The 21,317-nt window shown below is 43.0% G+C and overlaps 1 protein-coding gene across 2 annotated transcripts in view; it reads right to left on the reverse strand.

Annotated features, from left to right (window-relative positions):
- Positions 1–21,317, reverse strand: part of tbc1d8b (TBC1 domain family member 8B) — a 97,110-nt gene that overhangs the window by 57,226 nt on the left and 18,567 nt on the right. For both annotated transcript variants that reach the window (XM_086001720.1, XM_086001710.1), the window contains 4 exons: positions 15,287–15,527; positions 10,759–10,966; positions 9,601–9,771; positions 6,599–6,778 (listed from right to left, as the gene is read on the reverse strand). In XM_086001720.1, the coding sequence (XP_085857846.1) occupies positions 6,599–6,778; positions 9,601–9,771; positions 10,759–10,966; positions 15,287–15,527 (800 nt within the window). The remainder of the gene's footprint in view (positions 1–6,598; positions 6,779–9,600; positions 9,772–10,758; positions 10,967–15,286; positions 15,528–21,317) is intronic.

The following is a 21,317-nucleotide window of genomic DNA, read 5'->3' on the forward strand; positions in this document are numbered from 1 at the left end:
CCATCTTCAGCTGCTTCATCAATGAACTTCCCTCCAACATAAGGTCAGAAATGGGGATGTTCACTGATGACTGCACAGTATTCAGCGCCATTCACAACTTCACAGGTAATGAAGCAGTCCATGCCCACATGCAACAAGACCTGGACGACATTCAGACTTGGGCTGATAAGTGGCAGGTAACATTCGCGCCACAGAAGTGCCAAGCAATGACTATCTCCAACAAGCGAGAGTCTAACCACCTCTCCTTGACATTCAATGGCATTACCATTGCCGAATTCCCCACTATCAACATCCTGGGGGGTCACCAGTAACCAGAAACTTAACTGGACCAGCCACATAAATACTGTGGCAACAAGAGCAGGTCAGAGGCTAGGTATTCTGCGGTGAGTGTCTCACCTCCTGACTCCCCAAAGCCTTTCCACCATCTACAAGGCACAAGTAAGGAGTGTGATGAATACTCTCCACTTGCCTGGATGAGTGCAGCTCCAACACTCAAGAAGCTCGACACCATCCAGAACAAAGCAGCCCGTTTGATTGGTACCCCATCCACCACCTTAAACATGCACTCCCTCCACCACCGGCGTACCGTGGCTGCACTGCAGCAACTCGCCATGGCTTCTTCAGCAGCACCTCCCAAACCCACGACCTCCTCCACCTAGAAGGACAAGGGCAGCAGGCGCATGGGAACACCACCACCTCCAAGACACATACCATCCTGACTTAGAAGTATATCGCCGATCCTTCATCGTCGCTGGGTCAAAATCCTGGAACTCCCACCCCAACAGCACTGTGGGAGGACCTTCACCACACAGACTGCAGCGGTGGCTCACCACCATCTTCTCAAGGGCAACTAGACATGGGCAATAAATGCTGGCCTTGCCAGCGACGCCCACATCCCATAAGCAAATAAAAGCATGCTATGGTATGGTACATGATACACTATGTAAATTATACATCAGCCTAGATGTTATCTATCCATGAATCAGCACAGAAGGCCGCTGTCCGGCCCGTGCCGGCTCTCTGCAAGAGCACTTCAGCTAGTCCCACTCTCCCGCCCGTTCCCCATAGGCCTGAAATTTTTTACCCTCAGATACTTATCCAATTCCTTTTTGAAAGCCATGATCAAGTCTGCTTCCACCACCCTTTCAGGCAGTGCATTCCAGGTCCTAACCACTCGCTGCGTAATAAACTTTTTCCTCACGTCCCCTTTGTTTTGTTTGCCAATCACCTTGAATCTGTGTCCTCTTGTTCTCGACCCTTCCGCCAATGGGAACAGTTTCTCTATCTACTGTCTCGACCCCTCATGATTTTGAACACCTCTATCAAATCTCCTCTCAGCCTTCTCTACTCTGAGAACAACCCCAGCTTCTCCAGTCCATCCACATAACTGAAATCCCTCATCCCTGGAATCATTCTCGTAAATCTTTTCTGCACCCTCTCTAAGGCCTTCACGTCCTTCCTAAAGTGCGGTGCCCAGAATTGGACACAATACTCCAGTTGAGGCCGAACCAGTGTTTTATAAAGGCTCATCATAACTTCCTTGCTTTTGTACTCTATGCCTCTATTTATGAAGCCCAGTACCCCATATGGTTTTTTAACTGCTTTTCCCAACCTGCCCTACCACCTTCAACAATGTATGCACATATACCCACAGGTCTCTGTTCATGCACCCCCTTTAGGATTGTACCCTTGAGTTTATATTGCCTCTCCTCGTTCTTCCTACCAAAATGTATCACTTCGCATTTTTCTGCGTTAAATTTCATCTGCCACGTGTCCGCCCGCTTCATCAGCCTGTCTATGTCTTCTTGAAGTCTATCGCTATCCTCCTCACTGTTCACTATACCGCCAAGTTCTGTCTCATCTGCAAATTTTGAAATTGTGCCCTGTACTCCCAAGTCATTAATATATATCAAGAAAAGCAATGGTCCCAGTACAGATCCCTGGGGAACACCACTGTATACCTTCCTCCAGTCCGAAAAACAACCGTTCACCACTACTGTTTCCTGTCACTTAGCCAATTTCTTATCCATGCTGCCACTGTCCCTTTTATTCCATGGGCTTCAACTTTGCTGGTAAGCCTATTATGCGGCACTTTATCAAACGTCTTTTGGAAGTCCATGTACACCACGTCAACCACATTGCCCTCATCAACCCCCTCTGTTACCTCATCAAAAAACTCGATCAAGTTAGTTAAACACAAAACATGAAGATTTTTTTTTCCTGGACACAAGTACAGAGGATGGAATGGTTCTCTTATGCACTTAGTCTGCAGTGAAAGGATGATTTGACACGAGCATTAAAAATTTGATTAACCGTACCCAAATATTTTTCAACACCGTTTATTAAAATTATACATGTTTCATCATCATACTCCAAATATTTATCATTTCAGTTAACTAATGTTGCTAACTAATGTTCTACAATACAAAGCCATTTTGCACTCTTCCGTTGTATCTTTTGAAGAAACTGCAATAATAATCTGTATCAGAGGATCAAGTTAATTTATTATTCTGAATCTTATACAACGGAAATCTGAACAAGCTATAATTAGTCAGTGTTCTTGTGGCCTCATCCTGTAATCGATGCAGCCTGCACACCATTAAACTGGAAGGTCTTAAGGTTGCAGAGATAAAATTCAGGATAGCAAGCAGACAGAATGAGCTAATATGATAAAGTTACATTACTAATAAGCTGAAATAAAGAGCACGTCTTGCCTATTCACTTACTCCAAATGCTTTTGTGTCAGAATCATGCCTTTAAAAGCAAAGTCAAATATGTTAGTCATTTATACTGGCACCCAGAGCAAGTCTGGCTCAACACACTCGAAATGCAATAACACCAAGTTACAGACTTGCCTCTGACATTAGGCAGCACCCAACACCAAATACATACTGCCTGACAGTGCCAAGTAATCCACACAAGATCTGCATTACATTTATATAGCGGGACTGCTATTATAAAAACACTATTTACACATGGTCAATCTGCCATGTCAATTTATTGGCTATTTGAACTTATTAATTTAACATATAACAGGAAACCTTTTTTTATCCGGCACCAACGTGGTGCCGGTTCATCAAAAATTCCAGATAACCGAAAGCTATAGTAAAAGATAAGGAGCTGAGAGCTCCGTATAAAGCAACAAACCCTGTTGCTTAGCAACAGGTTCAGAACAATGGCCAAAAGTTCCAAGCGTCTCTGTAGCTTAGCAACAGCTGCAGCCACACCCTTGCACAGCAACAGATGGAGGAAGGCAAGTAATAAAACTTACCTGAACCTACTCCTGAATTTTGCCGGTTAACCGAGATTTCCGGTTATTTAGGTGCCGGTAAATCGAAAGTTTCCTGCACTGGATTTGTATCAAGACCACTTTTATGCAAAGACACACAATGAAGTCACCCAAATAAATTGTTTAGGACCCAGCATTCCACTACTGAGATCAATAGTCCAAAACATTAAAGGACAATGTTTAAGCCAGCAAGATTCTGAAGTTTCAACCAGTGCAGAATTGACACAAGAACTCAGACATTTTTTGAGATGAGTTTTCCAATTTCAAGTTTCAATCTTTCACACCACATTGTTCAATTTGTATTATTGTAAATATTGGAGTTGTTTACTGCAAATATGTTGATTCCCCTTCAGTAACCCCCGCAAACAATAAGAACTAGTGCATCACGTGTCACGAAGAAACTAGAAAATATACCCGTAGTATAGGCAACGCTCCCTATAAGCCACATAGCTCTCTGCCAGTCCAGCACAGCCCAAGACCAGCTTTTCCTATGTTGAAGTTATGCGCAAAACTGTGAATGGGCAGCACACCCAAAAAAATCACGGGGAACATTTTTAATTTGGGCCAAGAGCCTATAATCGAGCGTGAAGGAACGGCCACAATCCACAGTAGCAGCATTCAACAAGGGTCAGTAATTCTAAAGCATGGGACAAAAAATACCACACTTCCTTTCAGGATCCTAAAAAGGGACAGACAGACGACTCATTCCCAGCCATCTACAAATTCTGCTACTCAACCAGCAGTTTAAGGGTGCATGAAATTAACTGGGTTTGACAAGCTCAGATTTGCTCCCCCTTTTCCCAGCCCCCACCTTGATTTTTCATCTGTTTCACTTCCTGCTTTTTTTTCCCCCTCAGTTCTGACGAAGGGTTTCGACCTGAAACGTTAACTGTGTTTCTCTCTCCACGGATGTTGCCCTGGCCTGCTGAGTATTTCCAGCTTTTTCTGTTATCTCAGATTTGGTTTCCCTTCCTGTGAAGTGCTCGGGGCTGTTCAGTAGCACCTCTCAGCCCATGTGCAACCCTCAATGCTGTATCCCACTGGTACATCAAACACTGCATGCCAATGATGCATTCTACCCAAACGTTGATGACACGATGCCTATTCACTTTTTAACTGGAGCTTTTTTTTGGCACTGCCAAGATGGCCTCCCCACATATTATACAGGTTAAAATTACTTCATTGTCATTTAAATCATGTATTCTTGTGTGGCATCACCAGATCAGTTTACAATACCAATCCAGTGGCATCAACGGGAAATTATAAGTTATTTTTTAAAAATCCATCTCATTGCAAAATTTGCACAAAAAAAAACACAGCACGTTAAGTACTAATGCCTAGAGATTCGAATACATCTAAAATCATACAATGAAGCACTAAGCACCATAATCAGCCCAAGGCTACTTATTTTCTTTTGTTGTGCGGGCTGGGAGGTGAAGGAGGGTCCTGGATGGCCTCCACTTCCCAGATTACCTGGCTGAGAACAGCAATTCTCTGAGAACAGCAGGCACAAACATAATTCCTATTTCTCCATGGTACACAATTCTAACACCCAATGTGTTGTTCCACTGGACAATTATATTTTTTGAAATTTGGTATTAGAAATATGAAATTAGAAATGTTGGTTGTACAAGGTAGATCTAGATTTAAATTGAATGGACAGATATTGAATGTGTTCATGCCTGTACTGAGGTAGTAACATCAACTGACTGACGGCAAACCATTAGAAGATTTTGGGCCGGATATTCTGATGCCTACAGGTATACACGCACTGTGTACACACCCGTAGGGACATCGGAAATGCCGGTTTCAGGCATGCGCTGAAAACCAGCATTTCCGATCTGTCAAGAATGCTCTTGACAGATCGGACGCCTGCCCTGGAGAAGGGCCTCTGCGGGCGGATAATTCCACTTTCTGGAGCACTTCCGCCCGCAGAAAACCCTTAGAAATCTTAAGCCTGGTAAAAGCAGGCATAAGGCCTGCTTTTACCAGCTTAAGATTTGAAAGAAAGTTTAAAAAAATGTTTTCACTCATTTATCATTTAAAAATACTTTAAAAAAAGGTAAGTTTATTTTTAGCCCCATAAAAAACGAATTATTTTTTCAAAAAAATTAAATTTTTGTTTAAAATGTTTAATTTATTGTAATTTCAACTATTTTAAAAATGTGATTTTTTAAAATGTATTTAATGTTTTAGTGTTTTTGGGGTGATCTCCATTCATATATTTGACAAATCTATCTGTCAAGTGTATGAAGGGAGATTCCCTTCTTTGATTGGCTCCGCATGCGCCTCTGGGATACGTTGGCCCTGCGCACTTGGAGTTGGAGAGGCCCAGGATCGGAACTATACGCACCTCGGGAGCCCTCAGGTAAGTGCGAAGGTTTTTTCCAGATCAGAGGCCTCCGCACGCAGGGAGCCTCCAATCGGAAAATACGGCCCAATAAACATAGCATTTTCTCTTCAGACCCCACTTAATACGCATCTTCATTTGACAACTCTGGTGAATGCAGGTGAAACAAAGGGAGAGATGTCAATGCCAGGGAATGGAACATTTATTCCCCTGATGTGTCAGCATCAAGCTCTTAATTCAGTCAATTTTGGCAATGTTTTGATCAGTTAATTTCCACTTTTATATGTTACTTAATTCAAATTTTTGGACGATTCCATGTTTTAGTGCTGAAAGCTTCAAATTATCAGGAGCAGAGAAACTCCTTTTATTTTGCTTGTACAATGTGTCCTAACCTCAACCTCAGAAATGTACCCTCTGCTGCACGTGTGTGAATTCTTCCATTTTGCACATCAGCCACCCCCATACTCCCACATGACAATTTGTGCAACATTATGGGCAGCTTTTTGCTGTTGGCTCACAGCCACCGGGAGCTCAGTCGAGACTTACCCAACTGGTTTTATAGATTAGTTGTACAGACAGCAGCGAGAGGACACTTCAATCCTATCAATCTGGACAGGAATCAAACCCAAACCCCAAAACTAATCCACAGTACTACCCATCCTGAATTTGGAACATATTTTTAAAATAAAATTGCCAATGTCACAAGAAATAGCAGTAACCTCGAGGGTTTTTTTTAAGCCTAACTGGGTGCAGTGATGTGTCAGTCCAGGATTTCAGGAATATATCATAAGGAGTATACTATATGACACCCTAACAAGTTAAACCGGCAAGCCAACAAACCATAATTAACCCGGACATATTTACCTATTTCACCAAAGCCCACAATAGAAAAGATACAACAAACTATCCATAAAATGCATAGCAAATTTTAATGCACTAGGGAATGAAGTGTTATTTACCATTTTTGAATCCAGATTTTCGGCATCTTGTGGGTGAAAGACTCTCATCAATGCTTCAGTATTGACTGTTTTGCTGCTTTCTTTAAGCAGTGCGCTCTGCTGATCACCAGTAGATGAAGGTGAAGGACCATCGTGCCCAAAGGAGGTGCTGTTTTCCAGAGAACTCTTTGGACATGATTCCTGCCAAGAAATAAGACAAAGATGCACCCTGGGTCAGATCGGGTTGTCCGAGAGAGAGCGGGCTGTACATTGTCTGCAGAAGGAACGTGTTTGATAGGCAAGATAGGCTCATCTCATCCATGCTTTATGTTCAAAATCATTTCCCATTTAATTACACCCATGCTCCGCAAAATTACACAGATAAGGATTTAATTTTCCTATTCTAGTCAATGGGAATTATTTTTATTTGACAAATAAAAATTATAGGGTTGCTGATTAGTAGGCCACTTTCCACATGTCATTTAGTGGCATCCAATATATTACATAAAAATATTTTTTTCCTGATTGTTACACAACAATGTGTAACAATCAGTAGCACAGTATTACTAGCAGCTGTGCATTGACAGAATTTTAAGACAGACAACAAATACACTCTTTATAGTTGGAACTGTGAAAGCTGCATGGACATGTAAAGCATGTTTACGGTTAACAGAAATGTTATAAGATGCACCTTTAATGCAAGTTGGTTTAAGCACCAACTCACAACTCCATTAGTTATGAGCCAGATGGTAGCTCTCCATTTTCTTTCCCCCATTGGAGCTACAAGACTCTAGAGGCATAGTAGTACCATATAATTATTAAGTTTTACCACACAGGAAATGTAGAATTTGATTCAACTCTCTGGGTTCAAACCCAATGCTTCCAATGAAAATTAGGAACCCAATGTTTGGGCATTGCCCTTGGCGCAGTGGTAGCACTCTCGCCTCAAAATCAGCAGATCGTGGGTTCAAGACCTTCGTCAGCGATTTGAGCACATAATCCAGGCCGACATGCCAGTGCAGTACTAAGGGAGTGCTACCGTGTTAGAAGTGCTATCTTTTGGATGAGATAAGGGAGTGAAGGGTTCTGGGGAGCGGGCAGGGAAGTGGCTTTGAGCCCAAGATCAGCCATGATCTTATTGAATGGCAGAGCAGGCTCGAGGGGCCAAGTGGCCTATTCCTGCTCCTATTTCTTATGTTCTAATGTTCTTAAACCAAGGTCCCATCTGCCCCCTCAGGGACATAAAAGATTCCATGGCACTATTTCGAAGAGGAGCAGGGGAGTTCTCTAGGTGTCCTGGCCAATATTTATCCCTCAACCAACGTCACTAAAGCATATAAGAACATAAGAAATAGGAGGAGTCGGCCAATCGGCCCCTCGAGCCTGCTCCGCCATTCAATAAGATCATGGCTGATCTGATCCTAACTGCCAATGCACTATCACAGAACCATCTCCTGCATCTAACAGAATTAGACACACGAAATAGGAGCAGGATCAGGCTACACAGCCCCTTGGCCCGCTCCGCTACCCACAGGGCCATGACCGATCCGAACCTAGACTCATGTCCAAATTCCTGCCCGCTCCCCGTAACCCTTAATTCCCTTTACTTCTAGGAAACTGTCTATTTCTGTTTTAAATTTATGTAATGATGTAGCTTCTACAGCTTTTTGGGGCAGCATGTTCCATGGACCTACCACCCTGAGTGAAGTAGTTCCTCCTCATCTCAGTTTTGAACGAGCAGCCCCTTATTCTAAGACTATGCCCCCTAGTTCTAGTTTCACCCATCATCGGGAACATCTTCCCTGCATCCACCCGATCCAACCCCTTCACAATCTTATATGTTTCAATAAGATCGCCTCTCATTCTTCTGAACTCCAATGAGTAGAGTCCCAATCTACTCAACCTCTCCTCATATGTCCATCCCCTCATCCCCGGGATTAACCGAGTGAACCTTCTTTGTACTGACTCGAGAACAAGTATGTCCTTTCTTAAGTATGGACACCAAAACTGTACGCAGTATTCCAGGTGCGGTCTCACCAATACCTTGTACAACTGAAGCAATACCTCCCTATTTTTATATTCTATCCCCCTAGCAATGAAAGCCAACATTCCATTGGCCTTCTTGATCACTTGCTGCACCTGCATACTAACCTTTTGAGTTTCGTGCACCAGGACCCCCAGATCCCTTTGTACTTCAGTACTTTCCAGTTTCTTGCCATTAAGATAATAACTTGCTCTACGATTTTTCCTGCCAAAGTGCATAACCTCACACTTTCCAGTATTGTATTCCATCTGCCAAATCTCTGCCATCTGGTCATTTATCTAATTTCTGTTTGAGGGACCTTGCTGTGCACAATTTGGTTGCCACATTTCCTACATTATAACAGTGGCTACACTTCAAAAACACTTCACCTGTTGTAAAGCGCTTTGGGACGTCCTGAGATCATGAAAGGTGCTATATAAATGCAAGTCCTTTCCTTTCCTTTGTTTATTTTTCATAGGTGAAAAGAAAGAAAGACTTGCATTTATATCGAGCCTTTCACAACCACCGGACGTCTCAAAGCGCTTTACAGCCAATGAAGTACTTTTGAAGTGGAGTCACTGTTGTAATGTGGGGAGTACTGTGCAAAGTTATTGCCATGCAACTTTTTTTTTTTTTTTTTTTGATCGCTGTTCCAGGATATTATTCATTTTGAACGCAAGACTTAAGGTATTTTGTTCCTTGCCCTTTTTTGAGACTCTATAATGTTGCATGCCATCCCTAACCAATGGCAGGTAACCTGCTCACAGGCTTCAGCCAATCTGAAAACAAATGCGAGGAGACCCACGAGAAGCAGCCCAGGAATAACGTACTCTCTCACTGACTATAATTAGGTCAGAAACTTGCTGTGGAAGATTGAAGGGTACAAATTGCAGTCCCGTAAGTTCACAGCAGGTGTTCTGAAACTCAAACAACCAGCACCACCAAATTTCAGGGCTGCTTTTATAAATAATACACATTACAATCTCACAAAGATCCTTACCTCGTCATTTCCCAAAGTGGGTTGTGCACCTGCGCCACAGTTCAGTTTCCCCTCCAGTGTCTTCACAAGGCCATCGCTGTCCTTAATTTCAGTGAAGCGCAGTGTTATTTTACATCTGGTACTGAAGGAGATGTGTTTGCCCGAGCTGTCCGGCGTGTCCATACCCACGACCTGTGAGGAGAATGCACATCAATCTGATATTCGCATTTCCACAACGTGTGTGTAAGACGACAAAACATTGGAAATGCATCAGAGATAGGTTATGAAGATTCATAATTACAGCATGAAGCAAACTGTTTTACAGCACTTATGCATAAATGTGAGCGGGGCTATAAAGCGCTCTCAAACCTCAGTGCAGTACTATAAAATCACTATTTGATACGTTACAACAACCAAAACATTAATGATTAGCGAACATATTTAACATTGCAGCAGTGTTTGTGAAAACAGGAGACCATGCTTACGCAAGAATTTATAGCCCTATTTACACTAAAACTGGAGCAGCGTGAAAGCGAAGGCCCCTCGAGCACAAAACTGATAATGTAATTTTGCCAATAGAGCAATACTGGTATAAATTGGAATATTAAAAAAACTCATTGGGTTTTAGAACAGCATCTCTCTGGAATAATTGTTTAAGCAGTGTAGAACTGGGAATAGAGAACCTGCTCATTTTTCTAATCACCCATAATTTCTAACCATTTCCCCACACCCAGCCATCAACCCCCTCTCTCCAAAAAATTGAGCAGTGAGGACGACATGGTGCACTCACCCTCTGAATTCTTCTCCTTTCCCTCCAAGGAAGTGCCCAGCTCCCTGGTACCTCCCTGTAAAGATAGCAGCAGAATCATTCCGCAGCATGAACCTAATGCCTTGCCAGCAACGCCCACATCCCATGAACGAATAAAAGAAAAATGCAGGTTAATAAAAATAAGCTTCCTGGATGCAAATGTAGTTTACAAATATGGCTATAGCATGTCTCACCTTTTCCCTGTAGTATCCAGAGAATGCGCTCTCAAACAGGATTTCTAACAGGGTCTTAGAAATTTAATTAAAGTTGTTGAGGCTAAGAAAAATTTGGAACGAGTTTTTCCCCCCCCCCCCCCCCCCCCAGAATACATTTGATATTAAATGTTAAATACTCTGTTAATTAAACATTACCTCCCGCAATGGAATGATTACATTGCAATGACTCCCATCCTGGCTACTGAAGCAGATGTAATTATCTGCAATGAACATTTTCCCAAATGCGTGGGTATGGCAAAAAGGGATCCAAAGGTAACAGTCAAGTATGTCCTCCAGACTTTCTTCTCTGGGCAGCCGGAAGAGAGCTGTGAAATATTCATTCCTCGCTCGATTCTCCAAACCTCTGAAAACAAAAGGAATACAACCCATGTAACACAAAGAAAACTGGCTTTTTGATTCATTAGAAAAAATGTTTTTACATTGTATGCCCCAAAATGCAATCTGCCTTTGACAAACGAGCACAATCTGTATTCAGAACTATCCTAATGTCCAATTTACCAATGGACAGCATCTTCAGTGTGCTGTCAGAAATAATTTAGATGCAAAATAGCATAATTCATTACAATATATTTTCCATTACAATACATACGTGGAATTTGGACTTCATTTAAAAAAAAAAAAATTTTTATTAAAAGGAAGACATTACCCATATTAAGTAATCTAAACTATTTTGCTTATTTACAAATAGGAATTCCCTTCTTCCCCGTGGAGGGGGTAGGACAAGGAAACCCATTGTCATGTGTTTGTCCATTAAATTTGCAAATTTGTGTCACCTGAACTCACATTCGAAATAGATTCGAATTCCTTTTTCCATTGAATCGCCAGATTGGAACCCTCAATACAAACAAAAAGCAACAAAGCATTCCAATTTAATTTTGGTGCAGTGGTCTGGTCCACTGTTTTGGGGCATTAGCACCACCACATTCATATGCCAAGCTAAACAGTGGATTCACCACTAATGCAAGAAGATCACGGTGTGCCAAGATGAGCACTAGTGAGTGGCACTTTTAAATGAGAGGAATTTGAAGTCTCATACACTCATGAATTCAAAAGGTTTAGACATTATCTTACTCAGAACCAGATTCAACTTCCACACGGTACAACCTGAGGAGCAAAAGGCAACACCTTCCAGTATCCTTTCCCGAAGCAGGTAGCTCCCAATGTACTCATAAAAGGTGGCAGGCAGAGTCAGCATTAACAGGAACTCAGGGTAAGGCCCTTATCTAAAAGCATCTGAAGATACGCGAGGACTGCAACACAACAAACATAGCAGATAGGAGTAGGCCATTCGGCCCCTCGAGCCTGCTCCGCAATTCAACGCGATCATGGCTGATCATCCAATTTCAGTACCCGGTCCCTGCCTTCTCCCCATACCCCTTGATCCCTTTAGCCTTAAGAAATATGTCCAACTCCTTCTTGAATACATTTAATGTATTGGCCTCTACTGCCTTTTGTGGTAGAGAATTCCACAGGTTCACCACTCTCTGGGTGAAAAAATTCCTCATTTCTGTCCTAAATGGCCTACCCCTTATCCTTAGACTGTGACCCCTGGTTCTGGACTCCCCGACCATCGGGAACATCCTTCCTGCATCTAGTCTGTCCAGTCCTGCCAGAATTTTATAAGTTTCAATGAGATCCCCTCTCATTCTTCTAAACTTCAGCAAGTACAAGCCCAATCGACCCAATCTCTCCTCATACATCATATTCCTGCCATCCCAGGTATCAGCCTGGTAAATCTTCGCTGAACTCCTTCCATGGCAAGAATATCCTTCCTCAGATAAGGCGACCAAAACTGCACACAATACTCAAGATGTGGTCTCACCAAGGCCCTGTATAACTGCAGCAAGACATCCTTGTTCCTGTACTCAAACCCTCTCGCTACGAAGGCCAACATGCCATTTGCCTTCTTAACCGCCTGCTGCACCTGCATGCTTACCTTCAGCGACTGGTGCACAAGGACACCCAGGTCTCGTTGCACTTCCCCTTCTCCCAATCTATTGCCATTCAGATAATAATCTGCCTTCCTGTTTTTGCCACCAAAGTGGATAACCTTGCATTTATCCACGTTATATTGCATCTGCTATGCTTTTGCCCAATCACCCAACCTGTCCAAATCATCCTGGAGTTTCTCGGCATCCTCCTCACAGCACACAAGCCCACCCAGCTTTGTGTCGTCTGCAAATTTGGAGATATTACATCTAGTTCCCTTGTCTAGATCATTAATATATATAGTGAATAGCTGGGGCCCAAGGACCGATCCCTGCGGTACCCCACTAGTCACTGCTTGCCACTCGGAAAAAGACCCGTTTATTCCAACTCTTTGCTTTCTGTCTGCCAACCAGTTCTCTATCCAAGTCAATACCTTGCCCCCAATCCCATGTGCCTTAACTTTACACGCTAATCTCTTATGCGGGACCTTATCAAAAGCCTTCTGAAAGTCCAAATACACCACATCCACTGGTTCTCCCTTATCTATTTTACCAGTTACATCCTCAAAAAATTCCAGTAGATTAGTCAAGCACAATTTACCTTTTGTAAATCCATGTTGACTTTGTCCGATCCGGTCACTGTTTTCCATGTGCTCTGCTATTACATCTTTTATAATGGACTCCAGCATTCTCCCCACTACCGATGTCAGGCTTACTGGTCTGTAATTCCCCGTTTTCTCTCTACCACCTTTTTTGAATAGTGGGGTAACAATAGCTACCCTCCAATCCATGGGTACTGTTCCAGATTCCATCGAATGCTGGAAGATGATCAGCAATGCATCAACTATTTCTAGGGCCACTTCCTTAAGTACCCTAGGATGTAGATTATCAGGCCCTGGGGATTTATCGGCCTTCAATCGCATCAATTTCCCGAACACCATTTCCCTACAAATACTGATTTCTTTCAGTTCCTCCCTTTCATCAGACCCTATGTTCCCCGACATCTCTGGGAGGTTATTTGTGTCCTCCTTTGTGAAGACAGAACCAAAATATGTATTTATAATAATTGGTCTGCCATTTCTTTGTTCCCCATTATAAATTCCCCTGATTCTGACTGCAAGGGACCTACGCTTGACTTCAATCTTTTTCTCTTCACATATCTATAAAAGCTTTTACAGTCAGTTTTTATGTTCCCTGCCAGCTTACTCTCATATTCTATTTTCCCTTTCTTAATTAATCCCTTTGTCCTGCTTTGTTGAATCCTAAACTACTCCCAATCCTCAGGTTTACTGCTTTTTCTGGCCAATTTATATGTCCTCTCCTCGGATCTTATGCTATCCCTAATTTCCCTTGTTAGCCACGGTTGAGTCACCTTTTTTGTTTTATTTTTATGCCAAACTGGGATGAACAAATTTTGTAGTACATCCATGCCGTCTTTGAATGTTTGCCATTGCCTATCCACCGTCAACCCTTTGAGTGACATTCCCCAATCAATCTTACCCAACTCGCGCCTCAGGCCATCGTAGTTTCCTTTATTTAAATTTAGGACCCTAGTCTCTGAGTCGACAACACATCTAAGGGTCAAAACAGCATTCCTAACACCGGTGCAAGAAAAGTTTCCACTTTGCAGTATATGTCTTTAATCTGGACATTTACATGGAAGTAGTCACTGTTGATTCCTGATCCTAACACGCTGGACAAATCCAGGAGGAGCCAGTCAAGTGAAAGTCCTGCAGATTGACATGCCATATCTGCCTGCTCAGTTGGGTCAGAACATATTGTCGATATGGAATGTTATATGGCTTCCCAGTGTTCAGGATCAACAGGTCCAAGAAGCAGGTTTTCCTAGGCTTGCACTGAATGATCAGTGATGGCGGGGGGGAAGTCAGAAGGATTAAAGAACCAGGATAACTTACCTTGGAAAAATCATCAAGATGATAAAGTGAAGGGAAAAACCTTTTACGCCATTTTCAGATCATCATAAGAAAGAAATATTTGTGGATTTTATAACTCCACTGCTCACAAAACAGAACAGCGAAAATATTTGCTTTACGCTTTGTTTCAAGAGCATTACTTAGGGGCTCATACCTGCGATTCATCAATCTGGGCTGTGCTGAAGGGGATAACAAGAGGATGCTAAACCAGGAGGCTCGTCTACAAAGGATGGCGAGGAGAAAGAAATGGGTGCTGCTGAAGCCAGTCACGTATGCCTCCTAGCAGGCAGATGGAACAATGGCATTGACGGAGGCTGCCAGCCAATCCAGGAAACTCTCAGCCAGGGAATAGAGTGCCTCAGCGAAACACTCCAAAAAGGTGCAGAAAACAAAATGAAAAAGGAAAACGCAAAAGGTAGGAAGCAACACAAGATTATCTTACAAAATACTATTGTATTCATTTACAGTTTTCAATGCAGCATTTGTAAGAATACAAAGAGATGGGATAAAGGTTTGATTCCCCCTTTTTACCTGGCACCCATTTTCAGCTGCCTTACTTGGGAAGCTATTAAGTGAATGTCAAGGGCATTCACAAAGCAAAATCACGGACCTCGTCTTTAAAAATACATTACTCTTCATTTGCAAGTAAAGCATTCACAGATTGCAGAGAGAGGCAAACATTTTAGAACCTGCAATTGATAACATTACAAGGTTTTCCGTTAAGATTTCATAACTCAAGGCAAAAATAGTGGCCTGGAGCCAAACATTACATCACAGCGCAAAGCAACATTTGTTCATTACCTTTTTGTTATTTGTAAAGGGTCACTGAGTAGCAAATCAGTCTCAAATGTCTCCTTGTCAAATAATCTTTTTACAGCGTAATCTGAAAGTTGCTCCATCAGCAGAAAGGTTTCATTTAAATGCATGAACATTGAAAAATAATAGTCTTCTCCGTGACTGCAAATGTGTATACTCTCGGATAGGATGACACTTGTCGTTTTCGCAAGTTTTGATATTTCATCCCAGGAAATGATCATCTTAACTAGAAGTTAAACAAATGTTGCATAATCAATACAAATATACAGAAAGCAATTATTGCTCCCTCTGTGGATATTACCCAATATATAAACAGCTGTTAATCACAATTGCATCCCAACTACACAAGGCACAGATATGCAGTGGAATTGAGACTAACTATACACCAGTTTGGGGAACCACAAAACATTTTTAGCTCCACGAATATTACGCACCTCAGATATATAGTGAGCTTTAATGGGGGAGAGAATGAAGTTAGTCACTCCAAGACACCACTCACTGGCAAATGCTCGTCGTAAATACAGAAAACACAAAACTCTGACAACAGAAATTTGATGACTTTGTGGATCCCAGTTTAAAAATATGTGGGTTACTTTTAAACTCCGAGGGTGTAATTTTGACTTTGGATGATGGTGTAAAACGGGCGATATCAATTCCATTGACTTCAGTGGAAATGAAAATAGGGAAAGATGTATAGTTGTACATTATCACCCATTGTCAAAATTACCTGCCATGCCCTCAAGTCACTCCACAGTCTTGCCCACCCCATCTCTGTAGCCTCCTCCGGCCTATGCTCCTCCGCATTCTTTGTTCCTCTGACTCTGGCCTTTTGTGGCCTCCCTGCACTTGGACCCACCAATGGCGGCAGAGCTTTCAGTCACCTCTGCCTGGAACACCCTCGCTAAAACCCTCCCCACATCGTCCTGCTCCTTTAAATGCCTTCTCAAAAGCCATCAGTGCAACCAGGCTTTCAGTCACCTCTTCTAACCTTTCTCTCCATGGCTCAGCATCCAGTTCCCTGGCGTGCCTAGAGATCATCTTGTACATTAAGGCCGCTTTATAAATGCAATGCTGTTCTGGGGAAACACTGAAATTCACACCAAAAAAAAATGGAGGTTGGTGAAGAGAAGGGTGATGGGCAAGCTGTACCTATTCTGGATCAAGATGGAGGTGGTGAAGGTTTTGATGAGCTGGAGTTTCGGCAAGGTGGAGCTCTGGAGGCTGGTGAGAAACACATTGCAGAGGTTGTGCCTGGAAGTCTCTCAAACATGGATAAGGGTTTCAGCAGTGGTAGGGTGGAGGGCAGAGGCAACGATGCTGTGGAGGTGGCGAATGAGAGTTTGAAGGATAAGGCAGGGCTGATCGGACACCGTGGTTATGCATACTCTGGTTCTGAACAAGAGCCAGTAATGAGGTGATCGCAACAGTAATTCAACTGCAGCGAACACTGATGGCATTTAGATTAAGTTCCCAGGGAACAGGAACATGCAGCAAGGGCTCCCTGCTTAGATCAAGTTAACCCAATTTTATACCTCAGAAAGAATGTGCATTTATATAGCACCTCCACCTAGATTATGTGTTCCAAGTCCGAAGCGGGGCTTGAAGCCACAACTTTCTGACTCGGAAGTGAGTGAGGGACACATTGGGGAAAAAAAAGATGACTTGTTTGTGAAGTAATGAAAGATGACTCTGGTGCATTCTAAAGCTCTCCTACCCCTACCAGTTAGGACAGTGTTGCTGATTTATTTCTGGTTTTCTCGGCTTCTCCTCACTTCTCCACTATGACAACAGTTGTCTGTGAAAACTGTCAAGAAAGTTTCATTTAAAGGCACATTGTGTGTTGCAGACATATTTGACAGCAACTCAAACAGCAGCTGTATTACAAGTACAGGAAAAACTCTTTCTACCGGCACCTAAATAACCGGAAATCTCTCTCAACCGGCAAAATTCAGGAGTAGGTTCAGGTAAGTTTTACTTCATATTAGTGGCCGTGTAACCGGGGTTCCTGGATCTGTGGCCTTGTAACTGGGGTTCCTGCACCTGTTGCCATGCAACAGGGACGCCTGCACCTGTGGCCGTGTAACCGGGGCTCTCGTACCTTGGTAAGTATACCTCTCTGTAATCCGGACTTTTTGATCAACCGGCACCACGCCGGTGCCAGATAAAAAAAGAGTTTCCTGTACGTAGGCCGAGTTTTAAATATCCAGTTGCTCAAGCCTTCATATGCCCAGGAGATGAACATTACATTTATTGCCTACCAAAGCACAAATGCGCAAGATGTTTAAAATGTGTTGCAGATGTTTGCAATGGCAAAGATTAGATTGATTCCTGAGATGAGAGGGTTGCCCTTTGAGAGATTGAGCCTATATTTTCTGGAGTTTAGAAGAATGAGAGGTGATCTCATTGAAACATATAAGATTCTAAGGGGGATTGACAGGGTAGATGCTGAGAGGTTGTTTCCGCTGGTTGGAGAGTCTAGAACTAGGGGGCAGAGTCTCAGGATAAGGGGCCGGCCTTTTAAGACTGAGATGAGGAGGAATTTCTTCACTCAGAGGGTTGTGAATCTTTGGAATTCTCTACCCTAAAGGGTTGTGGATGCTCAAACATCGAGTATATTCGAGGCCTAGATTTTTGGACTCAAGGGGAATCAAGGGATATGGGGATCGGGCAGGAAAGTGGAGTTGAGGTCGAAGATCAGCCATGATCTTATTGAATGGTGGAGCAGGCTCGAGGGGCCGTATGGCCGACTCCCCGACTCCTGTGATTACGTAGGATATACGGCACAGAAATAGGCCATTCGGCCCAACCAGTCTTATGTTCTTAGGAAGCTGGAAACAAAAGCAGAGACATTTCAAAGGAGAAGTGTTGGGATTCAAATAGCACTGGTGGTTCTGTTAGTGGGCTGGAAAGAAAAAAGTCACTAAAATAAAATATGTGTTTTTTTAATGTAATAACCCTCCCACACACACTAAATTCTAGTTGTGCACTTGAAAAGGAGAAGAGTGAGGCTTTCATTAAAAATTACTTCCCCCCCACCCTAATCCTCAAACCATTTTAGGTCTCACTCATGTCAAGGAGCCTCTCAACTGATGCAAGTCACACTGACCTCACCTGGTTTGGGCACGAACCAAATGCTAAACAAACAAAGTTCTTCAGAGATTCACTGATGTTCCCATAACAGAAAGCTGCTTTCTGACAAGGCAAGAGGATTTAAAGCCACTTTTCTACAATACCAATATTGGGAACGTGCGGTAGCAGAGAAAGCACTTCATAACACTGTTCCAAGATTATCCTTCTTTAATATTAACATAGTTCTGGGAGTAGTCTTGCAGCTCAATGAGTTACATATTACATCGAAGTTACAGCACAGAAACAGGTCATACGGCCCAACTGGTCCATGCCGGTGTTTATGCTCCAAACGAGCCTCCACCCACCCCTCTTCATCTAACCCCATCAGCATATCCTTCTAATCCTTTCTCCCTCATGGACTTGTATAGCTGCCCCTTAGATGGTAGTCACCACTCCATTTTATTTTTAAATTTTAATTAAAATTTTACATTCAAACTTGCAATTGGTATTTGTCCTGGCCAGCTCTGAGCAGGGGTATTGTGGCAGTTCTCACCTAGGATTGCTGATGGAATACTGGGCTGCAGAAACATTAGTATTTTGGCAGGGAGAGGGGAAGAATAATTCAACCTACAAGAGCGGGTTTTTTTTCCCCCCCCAGCTCAAAATGGTATCGAAAACATTTATCAATATATTCAGGATCCAAACTGTACTGCTGCCTTCGCTGAGAATACCTGTGCAGTGTCAGAAGGCAGCTGTGGGAAAATTAAAAAGGAGAAATGGTGATTAAAAAAATAAATAAATAAAAAATAAACACAAGGAAAACCCAAACAGTGCTCAAAACACAAGGATTTAATACACTGGAATAAAGTCACATTTGAACCAAATTCTGATACTGATCAGCGTTCAAGTGATCAATACTACTTAGGAAAAAGGGTCAACTATAAAATCTCCGTCTCCTGAATTGTTGCTATAAAAATATCAGTGTACATCAACGAATGGATTCCGATGTTAAGGAACACTAATATAAAACCATGCTACAGTGGGGGACAAAACGACAGCATGGGAGTTCTTAAAATGAAATGAATCCCTTTCCTGCAGAAACTCTAAGAGTATCAGTAATTTCAACCACAGAAAGTTATCCCAGGAGAGACCCAAGCCCAGCGCAGCAACACAGACTCCTCCTTACAAAGATCAATCTTCGCGCAACATAACTCATTTTCAGTGCTGTCTCCATTATCTTGTTAACGTCTGGTCTCTTCCTCTTTTCCTCACAGAAGCTTGATACATATGCACGCTGCCTAGAACTCTTGCTATGTTATGACCTCTAACAGAAAGCACATGGTTTACAGCCTTCACAATACACGTCTGTCGGCAGCAAGGTGAATCAAATGTACATTTAAGAATTCCGGCTTCTATATACAGTACTGGATAAGTGCAGAGTCACAAGCCAGCTTATTACTCAGTACTCTAGCATCCCTAAGATATTGTAAGACTATGTCATAGTAGACAAGATTTCTTTAAAAACGAAATCTACGATTTGGACAAGAATGTTTTGGAATCATACAGCCAAGGACACAGACACGATGGGCCAAATGGCCTCCTTCTGTGCCGTGAATTTCTATGATTCTAAATTTCTATGACAAAATCTATGGCAAATTACCCAGAAACATCAGCAACTCTGCATAGATTACAGAGAGCTACTTTGTTGTAACTGGCTGGTTTATAATTTTTCCATATGCTATAAAATAAGCTAGTTTTAGAGTGTAAAAATGTGAGCTAAAGGGCCTTTTTTATATATACAGAACACTGGTACCTTAAACCCACGAACTCTACCACCTAGAAGGACAAGGGCAGCAGGCGCATGGGAACACCACCACCTCCTCCAAGTTCCCCTCCAAGTCACACAACATCATGACTTGGAAATATATCGCCGTTCCTTCATCGTCACTGGGTCAAAATCCTGGAACTCCCTCCCTAACAGCACTGTGGGAGCACCTTCACCACACGGACTGCAGCGGTTCAAGAAGGAGTCTCACCACCACCTTCTCAAGGGCAACTAGGGATGGGCAATAAATGCTGGCCTTGCCAGAGACACCCACATCCCATGAATGAATAAAAACGTAACAAATACAGGCTCAGCAAATGAGTCAATGTTGGCTAATCACGAGGAGCTGCAACAGTGGCAATGATTGCTCCAGTGAGGGCAACTCCGATGGAGATAACTTTTGTTTATCTCACAACCAGTTTCTTTCTTTTAAATTTGAATAGTGAGCAGAGCAGAAAGTGAACTGCAGTCTGTGGTCATTTAAAACAGCGGAGGCACGACGAGCGGCTCAGCTACACAGGAGGGGAGGAGAAAGAGTGGGAGAGCAATAGTGATAGGAGATTCTAGCGTAAGGGCAACAGATAGACGTTTCTGTAGCTGCAGACGTGACTCCAGGATGGTATGTTGCCTCCCTGGTGCCAGGGTCAAGGATGTCACTGAACGGCTGCAGGGCATTCTGAAGGGGGAGGGCAAACAGTCAGAGGTCATGGTTCACATTGGTACCAATGACATGGGTAGAAAGAGGGATGAGGTCCTGCAACAAGAATTTAGGGAGCTAGGTAGCAGATTAAAAAGCAGGACCTCAAAGGTTGTAATCTCTGGATTACTCCCGGTGCCACGTGCTCGTGAGTATAAGAATAGGAGGATAGAGCAGATGAATGCGTGGCTAAAGAGTTGGTGCAGGAGGGAGGGCTTTAGTTTCCTGGATCACTGGGTCTGCTCCTGGAGAAGGTGGGACCTGTATAAGTCGGACGGGTTGCACCTGAACCGGAACGGAACCAACATCCTTGTGGGGAGGTTTGCTAATACTGTTTGGGGGGGGGGGGGGGGGGGGGGGATTTAAACTAACTTGGTAGGGGGATGGGATACAGAGTGAAGCTATAGTAGGGGGTGATGCACAGC

This window comes from Somniosus microcephalus, chromosome 1, assembly GCF_052327205.1.
Source record: "Somniosus microcephalus isolate GS21.2 chromosome 1, FLI_Smic_1.0, whole genome shotgun sequence".
Classification (NCBI taxonomy): Eukaryota; Metazoa; Chordata; class Chondrichthyes; order Squaliformes; family Somniosidae; genus Somniosus; species Somniosus microcephalus.